The following is a 26220-nucleotide window of genomic DNA, read 5'->3' on the forward strand; positions in this document are numbered from 1 at the left end:
TGCGGCCGGGGGCCCGGGACAAGGCTGGGCTCCCGGACCGGGCCCGATCACCTCGATCCCGGATTCGCTCGGGGGCCCCTTCGCCAGCGTCCTCTCTTCCCTCCAAAGACCCAACGGTGCCAAAGCCGCGTTAGTGAAGAGCAGTATGTTCTGATGTGGGATCCGGCGGCGGCGGCGGCGGCGAGCGAGCGAGCTAGCCGGGGCCCGGGAGGGCTAGTGGGCGAGCGGGTAGGCCCAAGGCTATTGTCGTCGCTGCTGCCGTGGCTTTATCAGCGAGAGCCGAACGTAATCGCGATCAGAATAAAGAGAAAAATGGCGTTGCCCCATTTCAACCCCACTCCTAGCCCTTTATCATCCCCCAAACAAACAAAAACCTTCCCTGGCTTCGAACCTGCCTCAGGACCAAGTCGAGGTGCCAGGGCTCCGCCTGCTGACTGGGGGTGTGCGCAGCGCGGCCGGGACTCCGGGCACTCTCAGGGGGCTGTGTCTGCGTGTCAATGTATGTCTGTCTCGGGGAATGTGCGTCTGTGGCCCGAGCAGGTGACAGGGAGAGATGGGGGCCACAACCTACTCAGTGACTTGCTTAGAAAAAGAGAACAAGCAAACAATTATAACAATTATTTTGGAAAGGCAGTAACCTTAAAAAACAAACCCAGAAAAGTTTTAAATACAAGAAAACAAAAATGGGGGAGGAGGCTACAACTGGCGCTCAAGTCTTGATCTTGGGAACCCCCAAAATTGGCTTCTGACAGCATGGACTCTCTGGGGCTTCTCAGGGGAGAGTAAAGCCACCTTCCAGGCCCCCGTGCCCTTGTATTTTTGGGGTTTGAGCTGCTGCGGCGACGGCGACGACTTGAAGACTGGAGCAGACTGTCCCCGGGGGTCAAGCTGACTTCCGTGCTCCGCCTGGCCTGTCTCACCTCGCCGAACAGCATCCTGCCAGTAGCGCATCCGAACCCCCCACACTTGCAACTCTCAACCCTGAATCTTCTCAGCCTCTAGGCCCTGAAAGATGCCCTATACATGAGATGCCTTTTCATTCGCAAACTCCGTAAACTGTGTCTCATATTTCGCAACTCTCCCCTTTCTTTCTCTCCCACAACCCCTGGTATTTTCTTCTTCCACCAGCTTTGACTGAACTTTTTCACACGGCTTTGAATTGGAGTCCATTGCAGTACACGTAACTGGCTGCTGAGAAATCTACTGGGCAGGGAAAGGCACGCACACAAGTTTGCCGAAGAAGAATCTCGGTTTGCATTTCTGTTTGAATGATCTGAAATGGACTCTCATCCTGGATGGTGGATGGATTGTATATTGATGATTCCATTCCTCCGCGCAGTTTAGACATCTCTGTTTGGAATTCGGTTCTTTGTTTTTATTTTAAAAGGCACAAACAATAGATATTAGTTGAATGTTGAGGCTTTGACTTTTTCGGTGTCTTTCTACAACTGTGTTCTGTGACTCAATTGTATCGTGTTAATAATCAGTACAGACCGTCTCCTCTACGTGACCGTATAATGTTTTTCTCCTTGTAGTCTCTATGGAGTGTCTTTATGGAGTAATGAGGTTCTCACGGGTCCAATTTCTTTGTGTTTAGAGAGACCACGGTTCAGACAATGGTATATATTTTTGTTATCAACTGCATGTGTGTCTGATTTTCATTTTTTTCTTGTTGGACTATGTGAGCATAATCGTCATAAGTTATGTTTCAGATTTTTCGAATTTATTTATATGTGTTATAATGAATGCTTATATTTAAAAGGGAAATATTTCTACATGTGCATATAGTTTTCCAGGAGTGTACCATTAACTTGATTGTTGATAATAAAAACAAAAAGCAAGTCTAGCAATTGAAGTCTTCTGGCTTTTTCTTGATTCGTTTCTGTTTTGTTGGTAATTTCGTTTTCTTTAAATTAAAATAAAAAAATGATAGCGAGAGCGACGGAAATTATCTTTAAGAGCCAGAAACCAGCGCGACTCTTGAAAACTTAAGCGGGTTGGCATATTTAAACCCACAGCAAAACGTCAAATTTAATGCTTCGATAACAAATAAGATTTCTGTGGTCTGTGCTCGTTTGTTGTCTAATGACAGAGCACAAACAAACGAACAAACAAAAAAACCACACCAGAGCGGTGACTTTATAAAAAGGGTTCAGTAGGTGCAGAGCCCGCGGCGCTCTGAATTTGGTGACAGTGAAGTCGGGATTCAAATCCGAGTCTTTGAAATAGATTGAAGCTCAGATTCGGTGTGCCTGCGCCTTTGGAACCCTTCGCGTTTGGCAAGATCAAGACAGTTCAACATCCGGAAGCCAGGAAGACCGTGGCGCCCAGAGGGCAAGAAGGGTCTGTTGCAGGCAGGCGGACCGGTACTGCGCCGGGTATTGTACTGGATGGGCCCAAGAACACTGCTGCAGCTTGATGTGCGCACACACACAAAAAAACATCTAGACTCTAGGGAACTCTTTCATGTACCAGGTTGTACTTTTCTTGAATAATCTTTACTCCCCAAAACACCATGAAAAAGTACAATTTTTATTCTTCTTTTCTTTTAAACCAAAGAGGAAACAAAGGCTACAGAGAAAAGAGGCCCTGGGTTTATAAGTCTTTGATCACAGGAAATCTGAATCGACAGGAGAGCCTGTTTCCCAAAATGCTGTAGGTGGACCAGCAGACTCAACATCAGCATCACATGAGAACTTGTTAGACAAAAATTCTTGGGCTCACTCTAAACTTTGTTGTTGCTAAGTACCGGAATCTGTTCCTACTCATAGCGACCCTGTATAGGGTTTCCGGGAGTTCTGGTGTGGCATTGTTGGGTTAATGAGCTTGACTGCGAGGCATCTTGAACCACAACGTCAGCGGTTCAAGCTCACCAGTCGCTCCTAGGAAACCCTATATAGGGTCGCTATGAGTCAGAACCGACTGGACAGCACTTAGCATTAACATAGAGTAGCTCTGGTCTGTAACCTGTAGGATAAACACTGGATTGCTAACCAAAAGGCAGTAATTCAAACTCACCAACCTGGTCAGAAACCCTTCACAGGGTCTACGATTCAGTATCCACTCACAGCTCTAACAACAGCATAGAGAAGTCTTGGTGTGGTGCTTTAGGATAAGTACTGGACTGCTAACTGCAAGATCAGGGGTTCAAACCCACCAGCTGCTTCTCGGAATCACTGTTTCTGTTGTTAATTGTCTTTGAATCGTTCTGACTCATAGTGACCCTGTATAGGGTTTCTGAGGCTGTACATCTTTGCCAGAGCTGAAAGCCTCATCTTTCTCCCTCAGAGCTGCTGGTTGGCTGGAACCACCAGCCTTGTGGTTAGAAGTCCAGTGCTTATTCTATGGAGCCACCCTGCTCCCATGAAAACCCTATACATGATGGTCATGAGTCGGAACACACTGATAGCCCTTAACAACAATAACATCATTTCAGTGCAATCAAACTGCAGATAAGAAATCCAAAAGAAACAGACAGCACTATGTCCCAGTGGGTGAAAGAGCAGCTTTACTGATCTTTAGGGAAAAAAGGGTAGTCACTGCCCTGAGACGGAATCCTGCCTTTTCCTTGACTATCTGGCTGCATCACCTTCAAGCAGCTACCTGTGCTAACATATGGTTCTTGCCTTAGTTCCTCTCTTGTTGTTGTTGTTAAGTGCTGTCAAGTCGGTTCTGACTCATACCAACCCTGTATAGGATTTCTGAGGCACAGTTTGTGAGATTGAACCACTGACTTTTCAGTTCAAACCACTCTTGGGCTCCAGTGTTTAGTTTACAGTGTCACTGGAGTGCCTCTCTAGTTGGGCCTTGTCCATAGAAACGTTGTTGTTAGTAAGGGCCATCAAGTCAGATCCCAGATCCGACTTACAGGGTTTCCAAGGAGCCCCTGGTGGGTTTGAACTGCCACCTTGGGGTTATAATTTCAGTGCTTATTGTACAGTGCCACACGAAGACTCCATAGAAACTTTGTTGTTGTTAAGTGGCTTCAAGTCAGTTTGAACTCATAGTGACCCTGTATAGGGTTTCCTAGGGGAGGCTGATGAGTTTGAACCACTGACCTGGTGGTTCAAATCGACCTTCCGGTCCAGTGCTTTATTCCACAGTGCCACACCATTGTGCTCATTTGAGCAGAGGTCTGCGTCCTCAACCTCCAGATCTCACCTGAGGATTAGCAGCTGTTCTGGTTTAAATTGATCAGAGCTTCTCCTACCTTAAGCTTCCAGATACAGCTTTCATCTGATTAGGCGGGTTTCATGTAAAAATCTCAGTTCTTTGGATCATATGGACCTCCTAATAGTCTTTTTTCTCAAGGGCTTTTGAGCTTTTTTGTTTAAAATTCTATTTCTAAACATACCTCAATAAATTCTCCAAGACACATTGTCTATAAACAATGATATTACTTATGCTGGACTAAAATGTCAACAATTGTCAGATTCCTCAGACCCCAGACAGCTTGGAAATGTAACTTAGAAGGTTTGGGTGAGGCATAAAAGGGGGCAGGAATTTCTTGATTAGAAACGAATTCAACTAGAGGCTAATTAATCTTTTCTTGCCATCAGTTACCAGTAGGTAAGTGTCTGGGAAGTGAGGGTTAAGAAACAGGCATTCTGTAGGTTAGACCAGGAGAACAAAAACGTGAGGTGAAAGAGGAAGAAGAGAGACAAAGAAAAAGAGAAGAAACGAAATTAGTCAAAGAAGGATTGTTGGGAACCTTAGTCAAGGTCTTAAAATCATTACACCTGTGAGTGAACTGGCTGAGGATCACCAAACTCCCTTATTCTGGCTTTGACAGGTTTTGAGCAATTTGTTTCTAGGACAAAGGAAGCTCTGGAGACCCACAAGGAAAATAGATTTCTTGAACTTCCAACCCTAGTTCCTAGGGGACTGCATTGCAAATGTCTGGAGGGAACAAGGAAGGCACCCAGCTTCTGTATTTCAAATACCAATTTCTTTTTAATTTGGGTCACTTCTGCCTCTCTTACTAGTCAAGGGGCAAACTGTTGGGAAGAAAGTTTATGATCAAATGCAAAATAATGTCCCCATAATATGATGGAACCTTGTGGCAGGACACCGTGTCTCTGGCATTGTGTCATTGCCTTGGAGCCCTGAACAGTGTGAACAAGCTCACTCTCACTTTTCCTCTCCTATGGAATTTGCATTTTGGCTCGTCAAGGCATCCTTTTTCCTGGCAACTCCGGGACCACATGTGACTTCACAAAAGCAGCGTGAACTGATGCCAGATGACTGCCCCTAAGCCAAGTCTCCTTCAAGATAGTGCAGAGAATCAGAGAGTGGTTTCAAAGGGGAGCCAATAACCCAGCAAATAGTAACTGTCCATAACTCAGCCCCGAGGCGTCTCTGTGGCTAACTCATGTTTTTAGGAAGATAGACTGTGGCTTGATAGAGATGATGAGTCTCAATTCAGGGAAAGCATCTCTGGGATGTTGGGTAGCAAGTAACTTAAACCTTTCGAGCTTGACTCACCAGCCATGAATGCAAATCATAATTCAGCCTTATGGCATTATAGTTGTTGGTACTAAATAAAATCATATAAATCAATAAATCAAGTGTTTCACAAGCAGTAAATTCTCAGCAAGTGCCCGATATGATGATGATGATCTAATTCCTATATCCTTTCCTATCTCCCTTGCTCAGGTTTCAGAAGATTAAAAAAGGGTCCCCAGTTGTGACTTAAGTCAATGGTCCAGAGATACAGATTGTGAATGAATATGCAGAGAACGGAACTGGAGAATGGAGGATAATAACAGGTGGAATCAGCCAAATTACTGACAAGTAGTAACTAGTAATATTTATTGAGTGTTCACTCTAAGTCAGATTCTGTTTTAAGTTTACAATCTTTAAATTATTTAGTCTTCACAACTACCCTATGAGAAAAGTTTTCAAGTTTTCTTTCTTATAAGGAATTGGAAGAATAAAGGGGCTAGATAATGTGTCCAGGGTCATACAGCTAGTAAGTATTGCAGCAGAAAGTCAAGATCTTTGACCACTGTCCTCAATGGTCTCCAGAAGAGGAAGAATTCACTTTCACGCATAAGGTTACTGACTCACTGTCAGATCCCAGAAGAGAGTCATCTTGCAAAAAGATTCAGAAAGGTAGGGGAAGATTAGAAAGGGCAACAGGAGGAGAGGCATTGGGATGGCAATGCCAGTAAGATTCAGAATGAAGTTCAAGGACAAAAAGGGAGAATCTGGCTTTGAGATTCATGTTATTGCTATTATTGTTAGGTGCCATCAAGTCAATGTTCAACTCTTGTGAAAATAGAACTGCCCATAGGGTTTTCTAGGCAAAATGCCAGGTCTTTTTCTGTGGAGTTGATGGGTGGGTTCAAAGTGTCAACCTTTTGGTTAGCAGTTGAGTGCTTAACCATGATGTAACCAGGGCTCCTTTTGAGATTTGTTGTTGTTAAGTGCTTTGAGTCGATTCCGACCCACAGCGACCCTTTATAGGGTTTCCGAGGAGCAGCAAGTGAGCTTGAACCACCAACCTTGCAGTTCAACAACTTTGCAGTTTGGCGCATTAACCCACAGCACCACACCAGGACTTCTTGAGAGATTTGAAATTTGTAGGAGGAGGGAAAATGTCCTCAGTGTGCAACATATTTATAGTTCATAGTCTCTTTCTGGTAAGTGGACAAGCTAAAGAATAGTCAAGGGTGTAGAACATGAAAGGAAGAATCACACATTTACAATGTGCAATCCATTGGTCAGTCAACAGTAATGGATACCAGCCTCTAGACTCATTCATCTACGACAGATGAATTGTATAAATGGCAAAAACTCACCCATGTTCTTAATTTTCTAACACTGATTTTAGAGGGTCTGTTCACAAATTTATGTGGATAAATAATGACAGAATGTCTTTGTCCAATAATATTTTCACATTGGAAAGTCAAGTACAGTGTAAAGACCTGTGATCTCCATAGGCCAAATGTTTTTGTGAAGCGCTGTCGAGTTAGTTCCAACTCACAGCAGCCCTATATAGGGTTTCCAAGGAGCAGCTGGTCAGTTTGAACTGACCTCACAGTCCAGTGCTTATTGTACATTTTCATACCAGGACTCCATAAATCAAATATTTGAAAACAGTTCCTTATCACCAAATTAGATATATTGGGTCATAATAATCTTGATTTAGCTGAGAGTGTTAATCTGGGGTTATTGTTGTTAAGTACCATCAAATCAGTTCCAACTCATAGTATAAGGTTTCCAAGGAGCAGTTTGTGGGTTTGAACTACTGACCTTGTGGTTGGCAGTCTAGTGCTAATCCTACAGCACCACACCAGGAACCCAATCTGGGGTTAGTGGATAGAATCCAAGGGAAATATTTAAAAATATGCATATGTATTTTTTCCTAACTTCTACTTGAAATTGAACTGACTCCATAGCACACAGCCAACACCATCACCACTGTTGTTGTTAAGTGCCATGGAGTCGATTCCGACTCATAGCGACCCTGTACAGGGTTTCCAAGGCTGTAAATCCTTACGAGAGCAGAAAGCCTCATCTTTCTCCCGCAGAGCAGCTGATAGTTTCGAACTGCTGACCTTGCGGTTCGCAGCCCGATTCATAACCACTACGCTACAAGGCCATACCACTCTGAGTGCACTAGACCATGACCACTAGAAATGAGTATTTCCTTCAGTGATGAATATTGGCCACAAAACCATAGTATCATTGGTACCAGTGCCTTTGCCACCAATAAAGTTTTTAGATACTTTAGTTTCACATTATAATTTTTGACGTTGTCTCAGTATACCTTATCCTCACTTATTGATTATGTTGTTATCCAACCTTTCACCTTTATGACAATAATAAGACATATGTCATTGTTGCAGTTAAGTGCCATTGAGCAGCTGGTGGATTTGAACTCCCGACCTTGTGATTTGCAGTCCATTGCTGATCCTACAGTGCCACACCAGGAGTCCAGTATCTGATTATTTAGCACATTAAGGACTTAATCTGTCAGTAATGAATGCCAAAGTGCAAGGCAAGAGTCGTGCTGGCTATGATGTGATGTATTGACTTGGCATATGAGGCAATCAAAATATTATGACTTGGCTTGAAGGGGAGAGAGAGGAATAGCCAGAAACATCACCAGAGAAAGCTTATAAGTCTGCCTTCAGCCTATAACTGATTGGAATACCTAAAATGGGGCTAGAACTTGCCCATTGAAGGAAGTTTCTGGCAGAGCCTTTGCATTGCAGAAGAACATAGGTGGAATCCTGATCCCCATCCAGAATCTTCTGAGGTCGGACATTTCCACTTGAAAGGGAAAGCAGACCAGTCTGGAGTAGCTAGAAGAACAGAAGATACTTCTTGAAAGAAAGACACGCAGGAAAAAAAACAAAAAAAAACAATAACAGCAGTCCAATTGACTACTACAAGAACAAGCAAGTTATTCCCTAGGGAGCCATCAAGGCAAGTGGTCAGGTCCCCTCAAGGCAAACCCCCTTCCAAGACTGAAACTCAACTGGAATACACTAGCAGGCATATGGTCCTGCTGCTGACCACATTGGTCACCAATAAAGGGAAGAGGGGGAAAAACAGCAATAAAGTTGTGAACTAAGTCCAACTACATTCAATAGATTCCTGTTAACCTGGATTGAGACATGGTTAACCAGCAGTATGAGGAGACCTGGGGACTCCTGGGCCCAGGGGCAGGGATATGGCCCCAGAGGACTAGAACGGAGTGTGAAGCATCCAGCTGATATGAAGTGAGGGAAGATGCACAAGAACACCCACACTTGCAGATAGTACCCATTTGATCATCCACCAATGGCTGGGTGATCAGAACACGACTAGAGGAAGAAAGAAGAGGAACCAAAAAAAAAAAAAAAAAGAAAAGAAAAAAGAAAGAGTAACCCACTACAGGTGGATGAACTTGACCTATGCTCGTGGATGCAGTATGACAAAGGAGCAGACAATCTCTATATTGAGCATCATTCCCATCTCTTTGGTATACAGGGTCAACAGGTATGGGGAACTTAGACATTGGCTACACAAAATGGGGGGACTACAAAGGCAAGAAGTGACTGGCTTACAAGCTCTCAGTAGGGAACCTAGCTCCACCGGATACAGGGAAAGGTAGAATCTCCACTGAATTGTTTCCAACCTGTCTGGATGGAGTTGATAAAAGGTGAGGGGGAAAGGACTCCTCAGGTTCAATAGGGAATGGCTGCTATCAGGTCTGACAGTGAGTGTTGGAAAGGTAAATGTAAAAGTTTGGTAACAAAAGGAGGAGAATGGCTGATGTTGCAGTCTAGGAGTGGTGATCCCTAGAACCATCAAGGGAAAAAAGCGATGTGTGAGACTCTGTCCGGGGAGGCAGCAACACTAGGGATGGAGGCAGAGAGATGATGACTTGGACAGAAGGAGGGGCTGTGGGTGGGTGGTTGAGGGGCAGGCATGTGGGGTGCACCTTTTGGTTGTTTGATGATGCATGCTGGGGATTGTGATCATTGCAATGAAACAAACTATGATAGGATGAATAAAAAATAACGTTCACCCATGTAAACTAACACAAAATTCACAATAAATTAAAAAAAAAAAAAAAGTACTGTTGAATGAGCAAAACATTCCCTTTGGTTGTTTTTCAACCCAGAGATTGGTTTGTGTGTGCGTGTGTATTAAGGTTCTAAACTAAAACAGTGAAATAAAGTTTTGATCAATTAAAAATATATATTGTGACGGGTCAGGTATCTTAGTCCTCAAAGTGACATCTTTGCTCTTTAACATTTTACAGAGGTCTTCTGAACCAGATTTGCCCAATGGAATACAAATAAATAAATCATTTGATTTATTTTTTTAAATTTTTATATATATACAACAAATGTTTTTCATACCAACCTCTTTTTTTTTTTTTTCAAAGTTTTTATTGTGAATTGAGTGATAGTTTACATGAGAGAACATCGGTTTTACACTCATCGTTTCATTGCAATGATTACAATCTCCTCCATGCATCATCATTCAATAGTATTTGCTTCTATTTCCTCTGGAATATATAATCATTTAAACAGCCAAAAGGCACATTCTGCAAGCCTGCCTCTTGGCTGTCATCACACAGAGCCTCTCTCTTTTCATGAGTCTAGAGTCCTCAGCTACTCTCTCTCTCCAAGTCCTCATCTCTGCCTCCATCTCTGGTGTCTCTGTTTCTTTGGCTAGGGTTCTACATTCTACTCCTGCTCTTCTCCCTTGATGGTCCTAGGGTCCTCTCTTCCTGGACTGTCAGATTAACTAATCTTCCCTTTTGTTACAAAACTTCTACATTTACAGCTGTGACAATCACAATTAGTTATGATAACAATTACTCACTATTGAATCATAAGAATCTTATCCCCATCACCTTTCACCAGACCCATCTAGACAAGATGAAAACTAGTCAGTGAGGATTCTGCCTTCCCTGGCACACTCTGAAACTAAACTTCCTCTTAACAATTTGTAAGCCCTTCACTTCGTGTCTTTAAAGCCCTCCTCCCCTCATTTTAGGTAGCCAATATCTAAGTTGTCCGTCGCTATCAACCCTGTGGACAGAAGGGATAGGATTGGTCCTTGATGTGAAGACTCCTTCCCTCTCAGTCGGTATTTTGAGCTACCACATTCTTAAGTATAGGCCAAGTTCAGCATACTGTAGCAATTTTACATTTGTTTCCTTTATCAAAAATTGTCTTTTTTTTTTTTTTTTAATCTTCTTCTAATAGAGTTCTGATCAAGCCATTGAGGCTAGATCAAGTGGATACTATCTATGACTCTGGGCATTCTTGTGCATCTCCCCTCACTTCGTATCAGCTGGACACTTCATTCTCAGCTCCAACCCTCCATGGCTATGTCCTTGTCCGTGGGCTCAGGAGTCCCCAGGTCTCACCACATTTTGGACCAACTATCCCTTCCTCTTCTCTCTCATCTCCAGGTTGATGGGAATCTATGAAACATAGTTGAACTCAGCCCATATCTTCATTGCTGCCTTTCCTCCTCATCCACTCACCAGTAGACCAACATGGTCACCAGCAATCTTACATGCCTGCTCATGTGTTCCCTTTGAGTTTCAGTCTTGGAGGGGGATTTGTCCCGAAGGAACTTGATTGCTTGCCTTGATGGCTTCCCGCATATCAACCATTTCTACATGGACAATCCAGCTACACCAACCACACTCTCCAATGTGTACAACTATCACCAAATCTTTCCTCCCCCCTTTTTCCTTTCCCTTTATTTTGTGGAAAAAGTTCCCAATGGTTGGTCCTAATGAGAAAATCAGTTAACTTGTCTCCTTTCCATCACTGATTTCTTGACTGCTGCTTCTATGAGCGTTGATTATGGGTCCAAGAAAATGAAATCCTTGACAACGTTAATCTTTTCTCCATTTATTATGATGTTGATTATTGATCTAATTTTGAGGACTGAAAACTATATTCTATGACCTGTGTCAGCAAGAGTTTCAAGTTCTCTTCACTTTCAGCAAGCAAATGTGTATCTTCTGTCATCTGCATATCACAGGTTGTTAGTGAACCTTCCTCCAATCCTGATTTGGAGTTCTCCATATCCAGTTTACTGGATTTTTATACTAGGAAGGTTTTTTTAACATTGAAGGAAAGGTGTTCCTTGATTTCTTAGTGTTATTCACTTTATTTTTTGTGTGAACCTGAAGCTATTTGGCTTGTTAAAATACCCCAAGGCCAAATGATAGAGAATGATGTTACTTTAGCCATGTGTTTGATATCAAAGATGACCCACTGGGGAAAGCCAGACATCAAGGGGAAATAAAGGCCTTTACCTGAATGTAATTTCATTATGGAACCAAGTAGATGGCTGCTTCTGCAAGATGACTTCTCAGATGACTTAAGCAGTGCTTTCCAGAACAGGAAGAACTTGAGTGTAAAACTTAATTTCTTTAAGGCCCCAGTGGCAGAGCCGCCTTAGACAAAAGTGGACTGTAAACTTGTTTTTTCTGAGATCTAAGACATTGTTCATTTTGGAATGCTTACTGCGTGTTGCGTAACTCTGCTAGGTGCTCTGTATTTGTTGTCTATTATAGATTTCAAGAATCCAGAGGAAGAAATTATTGTTTTTATTTTACAAATGAAAAAATCCAACTAATAAAAGTGCTGAGCAATTTGCTCAAGATACCAGAGATGCTAAGGACCATTGCTGAATTCTGAACATATATCCCCTTGACTTCAAAGGCCCATCCTCCAGTGTTAACTAACCATACTAGGCACAAGTCAGATATTCTAAGTCCTATAAGACACCCCCTTGCCCTTTGGTCTCCCTACCGCTCCAGTCTCCCTGTCCCTGTGAAGTAGTTAGTGGTTCTTTGCCATCACGTCAGTTCCAAATCATAGCAACTCTGTACAGGGTTTCTAAGGCTGTAAATCTTTACAGGAGCAGAAATCCTCATCTTTAACTGGTGGATTCTAACTGCTGGCCTTGTGGTTAGCAGCCCAACTTGTAACCCACTATGCCACCAGAGCTCCTGTGTAGCCCTGTACATTCTGCAGCTTGCTTGATAAACCTACCTTTAAGGTATAAGAGATATTGTCACAGTATGTTTAAATATATAGCTCATATGGCTATCTTGTTAATAACTTGTGTTCATTGAATCTTGTTTCCTAAGAGGAAAATATCCCACTGTAGCCAGCGAGTATTGGCTATAACTAAATCTGGCCCACTGAGCATGCACAGAAAGACAACTGCAACCTATGGTTGACTCTGGAAGAAAAGAACTTTGGTCAAGTCACAAAAAAATCACTGGAAAGACCTCAGCAGATCACTGAGGGCAACATTCCAAAGGGAGAATTTCAACAAATCACTTCCTGGTCAAGGATGAAAATCCTGTCTGAATTCATGTTGTTGTGAAGTGCCACCGAGTAGGTTCCAGCTCATAGCATCCTTGTATAGGGTTTCTGAGGAGCAGCTGGTGGGTTTGAACTGCCTAGCTTGCGTCTCAAACTGACCTTGTAGTCTGGCGCATTAACCCATAGCACCATACCAGTATGCATATTCATGAATATTTCTTGGAAACCTGTTATACATTCAATATTCTCCCCTGCCTCCAATTTATTTCTTGTTATTGTTGTTGTTAAGTGCCTTTGAGTCAGTTCTGACTAATAGCAACCCTATAGACTTTCTGAGGAGCAGCTGGTAAATTTGAACCACTTGACTGCAATTCAAACTAACTTTGAGGTCCAGTTCTTCAGCTTGCCTTGGTAACTATGGTCCATTCTTGCTCCCTGCTTGATCAAACAAAGCAAAGTCTGTCCTTTCACCTTCACCTAGTCTTTGTTTTTTGTTTTTTAAATTCTTGAGCCACTCAGATGATAACTCCTAGGTCAGCAAATTGAAATAAGCTAAATTCATTTTTCTTGCTAATGCTTCACTCTACCAGAAACAGAAATTTAAGATAACCAATTAGGACTTTTCTGTTCATTTTGAACTAATTCAATATTTCTCCCCAACTCTAAATAAGTAAATTCATGCCAACCCATCTGAAATCCCCAGTATAGGAACTTCCTTGTTCTTGTATTTATAAAACTTTTCAGCTTTGCACAACTCTTTAGAACTCTAGTATGTTGTTGTTAAGTGCCATCAAGTTGGTTCTGACTCATCGTGACTCTATGTAGCGTTTCTGAGGAGTGGTTGGTGAATCTGAGCCATTGACCTTGTGGTTCGAACTTACCTTTGGGTTGAATGCTTATCCTACAGGGCCACACTAGGATCCCGTGTGTATTAGAGCTCTGGTCTATATTAGAGCTTGAATTCTAAGCATTTGGTTTGTGGAAGGCTATGGGTTATAGCTATCACTTGTCTGTGGTGGATTATGTGTTGCTGTGATGCTGAAAGGTATACCATTGGTATATTAAATACCAGCAAGATCACCTATCGACCACTCATCTGGCAGTTTCTTCTACTGTGAGGGACACTCAAAATACGGCTGGAGAAGAGCTGCCTCATGAAAAAGGAGTTGATCATGATGGCGTGAATAGAGTAAAGCTTTTGGAGCCTTCATTTGCTGATAAGGCACAACTCAAAATGAGGAGAAACAGCTGCAAACATCTATTAATCATCAGAACATGCAATGCACAAAGTATGAATGAGAAAAACTGGAAGTAGTAAAAAATGAAATGGAACAAATAAAGATCAATATTCTAGGCATCAGTGAGCTGGAACAGACTGTTATTGACCATTTTTACTATGACAATGATATGTTTTACCATGCCAAGAATGACAAATTGAAGAGGAATGGTGTCCATTCATCATCAAAAAGAACATTTCAAGATCTGTCTTGAAGTATAATGCTGTCGGTGATAGGATAATGTACTCACACCTACAAGGAAAACTGGGTTAATGTGCTGGACTGCAAAGTCATTTTAATTTCAAGGTGGTTCAAGCTCACCAGTGACTCCTTGGAAACCCTATACAAGGTCGTTATGGGTCGGAACCAACTCGATGACACTTAACAACAACAACAACAAGGAAAACCAGCTAATACCACTATTATTCAAATTACACATCAGCCACTGAAGTCAAAGACAATGAAATTGAAAAAGCCTACTAATGTCTTCAATCTGAAACTGACTAAACATGCAATCAAGGTGCACTGATAATTACTGATGTTTGGAATGTGAAAGGGATGGGAACAAAGAGGAAGGGTAGGTAGTTGGAAAACACAGCCATGATGATAGAAATGATGCTGACACATGGAAGTAATGTTTTTCAGAATATAACTAAAAAGTAAATGCAGCAGTACATTGAGAGGGAACGTGCACAAATTCAAGTCAGATTCCGAAGTGGATGTGGAACTAGGGAGATCATTGCTGACATCAAATGGATCTTGGCTGTAAGAGAATAACAGAGAGATGTTTACTTGTGCTTGGATACTTGTGGTCATCGGAGCATTATTCAAAATAGCAAAATGATGGAGACACTCTAATTACCCATTGATGGAAGAATGAATAAACAAAATTTGGTACTTACACACAATGTTAAATGATCATGATCAATCTGTGAAACACTTGATAACTTGGATGAACTAGGAGGACATTATGCTGAGAGAAATTGTTGTAGTTAGGTGCCATTGAGTCTGTTCTAACTCAAAGCATCCTTATACAAAACACTGCTCAGTCCTGTGCCATCCTCGCAATCACTGTTATGTTTGAGTTCATTGGTGCTGCTACTGTGCCAATTCATCTTGTAGGGGGTCTTCCTCTTTTTCACTGACCCTTCACTTTACCAAGCATGATGTCCTTTTCCAGGGACAGGTCCCTTTTGATAATATGTCCAAAGTATAATGAAGTCTCACCAACCTCACTTCTAAGTAGCATTATGACTATACTTGTATCAACACAGATTCATTTGTTCTTCTGGAAGTCCACAGTACTTTTAATATTCTTTTCCAACACCATAACTCTAATGCACCAATTCTTCTATGATCTATCTTTTATATTGTCCAACCTCTGCATGCTATTGAAAATATCACAATCTGGGTCAGTTGTACCTTAGTCTTCAAACTGACATCTATGCTCTTGAAAACTTTAAAGAGGTCTTGTACAACAGATTTACTTAATGCAATACATCTTTTGATTTCTTAATTGCTACTTCCATGAGTGTTGATAGTGGATCCAAGCAAACTTTGACAACCTCATTTTTTTCGTAATGCTATTTATTTGTCCAAGAAGCTGGGTTCTATGAAGAAAAACGTTGCATCAGGATTGGAAGAAGACTGATTAACAACCTGCGATATGCAGATGATACAACTTTGCTTGCTGAAAGTGAAGAGGACTTAAAACATTTACTGATGAAGATCAAAGAGCACAGCCTTCGATATGGATTACATCCCAATGTCAAGAAAACAAAAATCCTCACCACTGGACCAATAAACAAAACTCTTACCAATGGAGAAAATATTGAAGTTGTCAAGGACTTCATTCTTCTTGGATCAACTACCAACACTCACAGAAGCAGCAGTCAAGAACTCAAACGACATATTGCATTAAGCAAATCTGCTTCACAAAACCTTTTTAAATTGATGAAGAGCAAAGATGTCTGCTTGAAGACTAAGGTGAGTCTGACCCAAGCCATGGTGTTTTCAATAACTTCATATGAATGTGAAAGCTGGACAGTGAATAAGGAAGACAGTAGAAGAACTGATGCTTTTAAGTTATGGTGTTGGAGGAGAATATTGAAAGTGCCATTGGCTGCCAAAAGAACCAATAGATCCATTTTGGAAGAAGTGCAGCCAGAGTGATCCTTAGAGGCCAAGATGGTCAAACTTCGTCTCTCATACTTTGGGCATATTGCCAGGAAGGACTAATTGCTGGAGAAGGATATCATGTTTGGTAAGGCAGAGAGTCAGAAGAAAAGAGGAAGACCCCCAACCAGATGGATTAGCCAAGTGGCAGCATCAATGGACTCAAGTGTGGCAACAGTAGTGAGGTTGGCCCAGGATCGGGCAGTGTTTCATTCTGCTGTGCATAGGGTTACTATGGGTCTGTACCAACTCGATGGCACCTAACAGTAACAACAACAACAATTTATTGGTACAGTGGTGAGGATTTTGATTTATTTACACTGAGGTGCAATGCATGCTATTGTCTTTGATCTTCATCAGTAAGAAATTTAAGTGCTCTTTGCTTTCAGCAAGCAAGGTTGTATCATCTGCATATTCCAGGTTATTCATGAGTCTTCCTCCAATCCTGATTCCACATTTTACTTCATATAATCCAGATTCTCAGATTATTTGCTCACCATACATATTGAAAAAGCATGGGGAAAGAATACAGTCCTGGCATACACCTCTCCTGATTTTAAACCATTCAGTGCCCCATATTCTGTTCAAAAGACTGCCTCTTGGTCTATGTACAGGTTCCTAATGAGCACAATGAAGTGTTCTGGAATACCCATTCTTCACAATGTTATACATACTTGTGATAATGCACACATTTGAAGATTTTTGCATAGTAAATAAAGTACAAGTAAAAACACCTGTCTGATATTCTCTCCTTTCAGCCAAGCTCCATCTGACGTCAGCAATGGTATCCTTCATTATACGTCCTCATCTGAATCCAGCTTATGCCTCTGGAAGTTCTTTGTCAATATGTTGTTGCAGTTGTTTTTGAATTATCTTTAGCAAAATTCTACTTGATGTAATGTCAATTTTGTCTGATGATTTCTGCATTCTGTTGGAATTCACCTCTCTTTGGAATGGGCATAAATATAGATTTTTACTGATCAGTTGGTTAGGTAGCTGTCGTCCAAATTTCTGGCATAGATGAGTGAGTGCCTTCAGTGCTGCATCTATTTGTTGAAATATTTCAATTTGTATTCAATCAATTCCCAGAGCCTTGTTATTTGCCAGTACCTTCAGTGCACCATTTCTTTTTTTCTTTTAAAGTTTTTATTGTGAATTGAGTGATCAGTTACATGGGAGAACATTGGTTTTACACTCATCATTTCATTGCAGTGATTGAAATCTCCTCCGTGCATCATCATTCAACAGTATTTTTGTTTCTATTCCTGCTGGGTTTTTTTTTTTTGTTTGTTTGTTTTTTTTGTTTGTTTGTTTGTTTTTTTGGTGGGGGGGGTAAGGTGGATGTACACAAAAACACTCAGGGATATGTAATCATTTAAAAAATCAAAGAGCACATCCTGAAAGCCTGTCTCCTGGCCACCAGCACACAGTCTTTCTCTTTCCATAAGTCTAAAGTTCCCAGCTGCTCTATTTCTCCATGTCCTCATCTTTGCCTCCTTCTCTGGTTTCACTGCTTCTCTGGATAGGGTCCAACATTCAGTATTAACTGGAGAGCACTTAACAACAACAACAAATGGGGAAAATATTGACTGATATAGAAAGTATCAAAAGAAGATGGAAGGAATACACAATATAACTATGCCAATAAGAAATGGTTGATACTCAAGAGGTAGCATGTGATCGAGAGCCAATGATATTGCAGAAAGAAGTCCAAGGTGCACTGAAGGCATTAGCAAATAACAAGACTCTGGAAACTGATATAATACAAATTGAAAACTTGCAAAAATTTGATGCAGCAGTGGAGGCATGCATTCATCTATGCCAAGAAATTTGGCTAGCTGATTGGAAGACATCTATATTTATTCCCATTCCAAAGAGAGGTGAATCAAAGTAATGTGGAAGTCCTTGGACAATATCATTACTATCACATACAAGTCAAATTTTGCTAAAGAAAATTTTTAAATGACTGCAACAGTACACTGACAGGAAACTGCTAGAGGTTCCAGCTGGATTCAGATGAGGATGAGAAATGAGGGATATCATTGCTAACATCAGATGCATCTTGACAGAAAGTAGAGAACACCAGAGAGATGTTTGCCTGTGTTTATTGACAATACAAAGGCTTTTGATTTTGTGGATCATGACAAGCTATGGCCAACATTGCAGAGAATGAGTATTCTTGAACACTTAATTGTGCTCATAAGGAACTTGTACATAGACCAAGAGGCAGTTGTTTGAACAGAACGCTGAATGGTTTAAAATTAGGAAATGTATGCAGCAGAGTATTCTTTCACCATACTTATTCAATCTGCATGCTGAGCAAATCGTCTGAGAAGCTGGAATATATGGGAAAAGAACATGGCATCAGGATTGGAAGAAAACTCATTAACAACCTGTGATATGTAGATAATGCAACCTTGCATTTTGAAAGTGAAGAGTCTTAAAATACTTACTAATGAAGATCAAATACCACAGCCTTCAATGTGGATTGCACCTCATTGTAAAGGAAACAAAAATCCTCACCACTGGACCAATAAATAACATCAAGATTCATGGAGAAAAGACTGTAGTTGCCAAAGATTTAATTTTGCTCAGATCAACCACCAATACTCATAGACACAGTATTAAAGATATCAAAGGATTATTGCATTACACAAATCTTCTATTCAAGACCCCTTTAAAGCATTCACAAGCAAAGATGTCAGTTAGAAGACTATGGTGCACCTGACCCAAACCATGGTATTTTCAATAGCCTCATATACTTGTTAAAGTTGGTCACTGAACAAGGAAGACTAGAAAAATTGATGAATTTAAGTTATGGTGTTGGAGGCAAATATTAAAAGTACCATGGACTGCCAAAAGAAGAAACAAATCTTCACTGGAAGGACGGACAGCCCTTAAAAGCTAGGATGGCCAGACTACTCTCATACTTCGGAGTTATTATCAGGAGGGATGAGTCCCTGGAAAAGGATGTCATACTTGGTAAAGTGGAAGATCAGTGAAAAAGAGGAAAACCGCCAACGAGGTGGATTGTCACAATGGCAGCAGCAATGGCACAGTGGCAGCAAAGCAATGATTGTGAGGTTGGCACAGGACTGAGCAGGGTCTCATTTTGTTATGCATGAGGTTGCTATGAGTCACTAATGACTTGACAGCACCTAACAATAACAACAGCTCCAGGTTTTTGTACATTTCATTATAATACTTGACTTTGTCTTCTCTTGGAAACAGCAGTCAAGAAATCAAAGGCATATTGCATTAGGCAAATCTATTGCACAAGACCTCTTTAAAGGGTTGAAGAGCAAATTTGTCAATTTGAGGACTAAGGCATGCTTGATTCAAGCCATGATATTTTTAGTAGTCTCATATGCTTCTGAAAGTTGGACAGTGAATAAGATAGACTGTAGAAGAATTGATACATTTGAGTTATGGTGTTAGAGGTGAATATTAAAAGTACCATGGACTAACAGAAGAACAAACACATCTGTGTTGGAAGAAGTATAGCCAGAATGCTCCTTAGAAGACAGGATGGCGAGACTTCATCTCTCATACTTCAGACATTTTATCAGGAGGGGCCTGTCCCTGGAGAAGAACATCATGCCTGTTAAAATGGAGGGTCAGACAAAGAGAGGAATACCCCCCAGGCATGGCACAGTATTGGCAGCAATGTGTTCAGTTATAACAATGATTGTAAGGTTGTTGCAGGACTGAGCAGTGATTCCTTCTGTTGGGCATTGGGTAGCTATGAGTCGGAACTGACAACAACAACAAGGGTATGTCAAAAGGCATTGTTCTGCAACTGGGATCTTAAAAGCTCATGAGTGGCCATCTAAGGTGCAACTATTGGTCTCTCCAGATGTGGAAGAAAGAAGAGTGATGAAAGTGGAAGATGCTTGGAATCGATTAGTCCAATGGACTAAAGGAACATGTGAACATCAGTCTTCATGACTCTGAGACTAGAACTAGATGGTTCCTGATTACCACTACCAATTGCTCTAAAAGGGATCACATTAGAAAGTCCAGGACACAGTGGGAGAAAATGTGGAACAAAATTCAAAATTATAAAACAAACAAACAAACAAACTGGGTTTCCTGGTCAGAATGAGACTGGAGGAATCGCAAACTATGGTCCTTGGCCGTGCTTAGATCTGGAAATTAGCTCCCCCAGGTGGCTCAATTTTCAATCAACTTGTAGTTGACATTATTAGTAAGGTATGTTCACCATGGAATGGTCAACCATTCAAGAGCAAAAGGGCAATATTTACATAAGGACAAACTTCAGAAGGGTTAGGAAGGAGGGTAGAATGGAAATAGGAACCACAGCAGGAAATGGGATAAGTGTTGTTGAATGGAGGGGATTGCAATTATTGAGATAAAGCAAAGTGTATGATTTGCTAAGTGTAAAACCGAGGATCTACTCTGTAAACCTGCTGTGTGGCTGCAGGATAAGCACTGCACTACTAACCAAAAGGTTGGCAGATTAAACCCACCAGCTGCCCCTTGGAAACCCTATACAGAGTCACTATGAGTTGGAATCGACTCAACAGCTCTTAACAACAAAAATGGTGTGGTGATGGTGATTACGTGCTCTGGGGTCAGTTCTGACTCAGAGTGACCCTGTATACGGTTTCTGAGGCTAAATATTTATGGAAACAGAAAGCCTCATTTTTCTCTTGAGGAACAACTGGTAGTTGCAAGCTGCTGACCTTGAGGTTAGCAGCCCAGAACACTGGACAGCTAACCACAAGACTGGTGATTCAAATGCATCAGTTGCACTTCCAAAACTCTATATAATGCCACACCGTCAATCCAATCCCCTTTGGGGGCCACAAGCACCTCATTTGCATAGTTCCACCCAGTCATTTGGTGGAAGTTACGAAGACTATGGTTAACAGGACAATATTACATAATTCCCTGCACTGCAGGCAGAAAGACTTTTCTTCTTGCTTTGCTTATCTGCTTTTCTTTCAGGCAGTTTACCTCAGAGTCACAGTAGGACAGACAGATGCAGCCAGATGGGGCTGTGTTTCAAAGATCAGTCCCAAACAATAAGGATCATATCCTTAAGTGCTTCTTCTTGCACTTTCTCCTAGGAGCAGAGGGCCATTACCTCTTCTGAAGATCAGTGCTCAACTCACCACCCCATTTTGGTAATTAGTTCAGTAGGCTGTTTCAATGATGCCAACACTCTCCAATCCTTTGAGATCCTGAGATCCTTTCTTGTAAATGAACCATACTTAACCAAGACCCAACAGTGTTCCAAGATATAACTTATTGATTTAGAACCTGCTGTAGTACCCTGCAGAGCTTTAAAGCTCAACTGGTTCAGAATTTGAGTTATCTTTAACTAATAGCACTTATCTATAACATTGAGCTTTTACATCAATGTTATAGATAAGTGCTATTGTTATGCTTGATTTCCAGGTGTATAAACTCAGGCTTGGAAGGGAGAAATAACTTGCCTGAGGTTGGAGATATGGACTCAAAACCTCATGCAGTTTCTTCATTGGGTCTGCTGTCTTCATTGAACTTATATTTAGAATAGAAAAATCATAGAAATGACTGAATTATTCAGGGAGAATCTGACATTCTTTGCCCTTCTTCCACAGTATATTTTAAACAAAGAAAATGAACTTGAAAATACCCATAGCCTTCAACCTTACTAGAGCAAAACCGCTTTCTGAAATCTCTGATGTTTTTTAATAATAAGAACCCCCAGGATTTAAGCATCAGTTCATCTGCTGTTCAGACCTGGAGGAGCCAGACCAGACCCAAGAGTGTCAGAATGATCCAGCCTTTTCCCTGCAGCAGGATCATTTCCAACCAAGCCGCTGGGGATGGCCAAGGCATTAGCAAGCCTGCAACATCCAAACGACCAGATCAATTCACAGAAGCACTTCTGAGGGAAACAAATCAATATGTTCCTTCCCTTAAAGATTGATAACACCATCAAGAAGCAACAGATGCATTTTAGGACATTGTTACTATACATGGGAGGTGAGTTCCCTGGATTGCAGGGAAAAGCAAATGTCCATCAGCAGGGGAACATTGGTGCCCCTGGCGCTGTCACAGCAATAAAAGCTAAGGTTCCTAATGCACTTGGCTGGTTTCAAGGTGTTGTCACATACTTTGTGTCTTTTGATTAAAGCCCAACAAGGTGGATTCCCATGTCAGATTCAGGGATACTTAACTTCCCAGTGTGCTTAAGATCAGGATTATTTATAGCCAAGCTGGGACACGGATCTTCTGATTTGAGTCTCATGCTGCATACCACTCCTAAACTCCAAGTTAAACCAAACCACTGCTGTCAAGTTGGTTTTGACTCATAGTGACTCTACAGGACAGAGTAGAACTGCCCACAGGGTTTCCAAGGCTGTCATCTTTAGAGAAGTAGCATGAGGTCACTAGGATTGGGGTCATCCAACATGCTAACTATAATGTCATCCTCTCCTAGGGGCCTCCTCCATTAGCAGACCATCCTTAGTAATGTCTATGATCAACATAAATCATAGAATATTCTGTGATAAATACAGCTGAAATTGTTTAAATGTATTATGGCTTGCTGGGTTCTATGAAAAAAAATGTAGCATTAACAACCTGCGATATGCAGATGATACAACCTGGCTTGCTGAAAGTGAAGAGGACTTAAAACATTTACTCATGAAGATCAAAGAGCACAGTCTTCGGTATGGATTACATGTCAATGTAAAGAAAGCAAAAATCCTCACCACTGGACCAATAAACAATATTCTTATCAATGGAGAAAATATTGAAGTTGTCAAGGACTTCATTCTTCTTGGATCAACTATCAACATTCATGGAAGCAGCAGTCAAGACATCAAATGACTGAGTAGTATTCAATCTGACTAGCTGGGGCTGATGCAATGAAATGCAGACGGGTCTCTTGTGATACAATAGTGAATAATTGTTATCAGGACTGATTGTGAGGGTTGGAAATCTAAAGGTAGACGTTTTATAGCAAGGAGGGGAGTGATTAACTTTTCAGTCTAGGAGCAGAGGTACCTAGGACCATCAAGGGAGAAGAGCAGAGAGAGGGACCCTACCCAGAGAAGCAGTGATGCCTGAAATGGAGCCAGAGATGATGACGTGGAGCGATGGAGCAGCTGGAGACTTTGGATCCAGAGACGGAGAGTGACTGTGTGCTGAAGACCTGGGGGGCACGGGGGAAGGATTGCACGGAGGGGATTGTAACCATGGCAATGAGACGATATGTGATAGAATGAATGTAAAACCAACGTTCTCCCATGTAAACTATCACATAATTCACAATAAATCATTAAAAATAAAAATTAAAAAAACATGAGCAAGTGTAACATCATGATGGGAAAAAACAATAAAAAGAAATCAAATGATGTATTGCATTAGGCAAATCTGCTGCACAAGACCTTTTTAAAGTGTTGCAAAGCAACACTTGAGGACTAAGGTGTGTCTGACTCAAACCATGGTGTTTTCAATAACCTCGTATATATGTGAAAGCTGGACAGTGAATAAGGAAGACTGTAGAAGAATTGATGCTTTTGAGTTACGGTGTTGGAGGAGAATATTGAAAGTACTATGGGCTGCCAAAAGAACCAACAGATGTGTGTTGGAAGAAGTGCAGCCAGAGTCCTCCTTGGAGGCCAGGATGGCCAAACTTCATCTCTCATACTTTGGACATATTGTCAGGTGGGACCAGTCGCTGGACAAGGATATCATGTTTGGTAAGGTGGAGGGTCAGTGAAAGAGGAAGACCACCAGCAAGATGGATTGGCCAAGTGGCAGCATCAATTGGCTAAAATGTGGCAAAAATGTTGAGGTTGGCCCAGGTTCGGGCAGTGTTTCGTGCTGTGAGTTAGTACCGACTCGATAGCACCTAACAACAACAAAACCCTAACCCAGTGAGTAATTTTACCTTCCCTCTTACTCCTGGTAACTATTATAAAATGTTTCTTTTGGCAAGAAAACCTTTAAAAAACATTTTTACAACAGTATTTGTCCTTTTTTGATTGACTAATTTCACTCAGCATAATGACATATCATTGTCAAAATATTTTCCCCAGTATGTGGGTTCTCTTTTTATTGTTTGGTAAAATCTTTCAGGACACGTAAGTGTTTAATTTTTAAGAGGTACCAGTCATCTATTCTGTTCTCTACCGTGTGTGCTATTTGTTATTTGATAGTGCATTTATGTCACATACCAGAACTTGTCCCTATTTTCCATTGATGATCTTTGTAACTCAAGGTTTCACATTTAGGTCTTTAATCCAAGTTGAGTTCATTATTGTATATGGTGTGAGATAGGGGTCTTGTTTCATTCTTCTGCAAATGGGTTTCCAGTTTTGCTAGCACCATTTGTTGAAGAGATGATCTCGTCCCCATTTAATGCATTTGACCCTTTGTCTAAGATCAGCTGATGTAGGAGGATGGATTTACCTCTGGGCTGTCAATTCTGTTCCACTACAAGGCCATTTTGACTACTGAGGCTGTGTAGTATGCTTTGAGATCAGGAAATGAGAGGACTTCAACTTTGTTCTTCTGTTTTAGAAATGCTTTGTTTATCCAAGGTCTCTTTTCCTTTCATATAAAGTTAGTAATTAGTTTTACCATCTCTGTAAAGAGTGATGCTGGAATCTGGATTGGGATTGCATTATATCTATATACTGCCTTGGATAGTGTTGACATTTTACAATGTTAGGTTTTCATGTTCATGAGAATGGCATAGTCTTCCATTTCTGAAAGTCTCTTATTTTTTGTAGTAGTGTTTTGTAGTTTTCTTTGTATAGTCTTTGTCTCCCAAGTTCCATTTATTCTGAAGTATTACATCTTTTAAGTGGCTACTGTGAAAGGCTTTATTTTCCTGATTTCCTCTTTGGAGCTGTTTTTATTACTGTAAAAGAATGCAACTGATTTGGGGATGTTGATCTTGTTACCTGCCCTTTTGCTGAATCTTTCAAGGAGTTCCAATAATTTTCTTGCTGAGTCTTTAAATTTTTCTATGCATTGGATCATACCATCTACAACTGGAGAGAGTTTTACTTCTTCTCCTTCTTTTTTTTTTTTTTTTTTTTTTTTTTTTTGCCAATTTGATGCCTTTAATTTCCCTTTCTTCCCTCTGGTTAAAACTTATAGCACAATATTGAATTGGAATTGTTGTATAGTTCCTGTGCCCAATGGGAATGCTTGCAGTTTCTCTCCAGTCAACTTGACTTTTGGTTTGTATGGTGGTGGTGTGTTGTGGAGTTAGTTCTGACTCAAAGCAAACTTGCATAGGTAAATCTTTATGGGAGCAGAAAGCCTCATTTTCCTACTGAGGAATGGCTGGTAGTTTTTAACCTCTGAGCTTGAAGTTAGCAGCCCGACTTGTAACCCTTATGTTACCAGAGCTCCTTGTTGGTTTTGTATATATGCTCTTAATTATGTCAAAGGCTTTTTCTACATCAATTGGTTTGATCATGGTTTTTTTTTTTTTGTTTTATGTGGTGAATTATATTGATAGTTTTTCTAACATTGAACCATCCCTGTATACTTGGTATGAATCCCTGGTATGGTTTATTTTTAATATATGATTGGATTCTAATGGCTAGGGTTTTATTGAGAACTTTTATATCTATGTTCATGAGGGATGTTGTTGTTGTTAAGTGCTGACGAATCAGTTCTGACTCATGGCAACCTTGTATAGGGTTTCTAGGAAGCGGCAGATGGGTTTGAACCACTGGCTTTGTGATTAGCAGCCCAATGCTTATCCTACAGCACCACACCAGGAATCCTCATAAGGGATGTTGGTCTATAATTTTGTCTTTTAGTGATGACTTTTCCTGTTGGTATTAGAGTTATGTTTGTTTCATAAAATGAATTCAGGAGTTTTTCTTCCTTTTCTATATTCTAGAATAGTTTGAGTAGAATTGGTATCAGCTCCTCTCTAAATGTTTGACAGAATTCACCAGTAAAGCCATATAGGCCAA

General features: G+C 41.0%; 1 protein-coding gene across 2 annotated transcripts in view; it reads left to right on the forward strand.

Annotated features, from left to right (window-relative positions):
* PHOX2B (paired-like homeobox 2b) overlaps positions 1-154 on the forward strand; it is a 2921-nt gene extending 2767 nt beyond the window's left edge. The window contains exon 4 of one of the 2 annotated variants that reach the window (XM_006876600.1): positions 1-154. This exon is cut by the window's left edge and continues 30 nt beyond it. In XM_006876600.1, the coding sequence (XP_006876662.1) occupies positions 1-154 (154 nt within the window). The other variant, XM_006876601.1, reaches the window with a different exon arrangement.
* The last annotated feature ends 26066 nt before the right edge of the window (positions 155-26220 follow it).

This window comes from Chrysochloris asiatica, unplaced genomic scaffold (genome assembly GCF_000296735.1).
Source record: "Chrysochloris asiatica unplaced genomic scaffold, ChrAsi1.0 scaffold00394, whole genome shotgun sequence".
NCBI lineage: Eukaryota > Metazoa > Chordata > Mammalia > Afrosoricida > Chrysochloridae > Chrysochloris > Chrysochloris asiatica.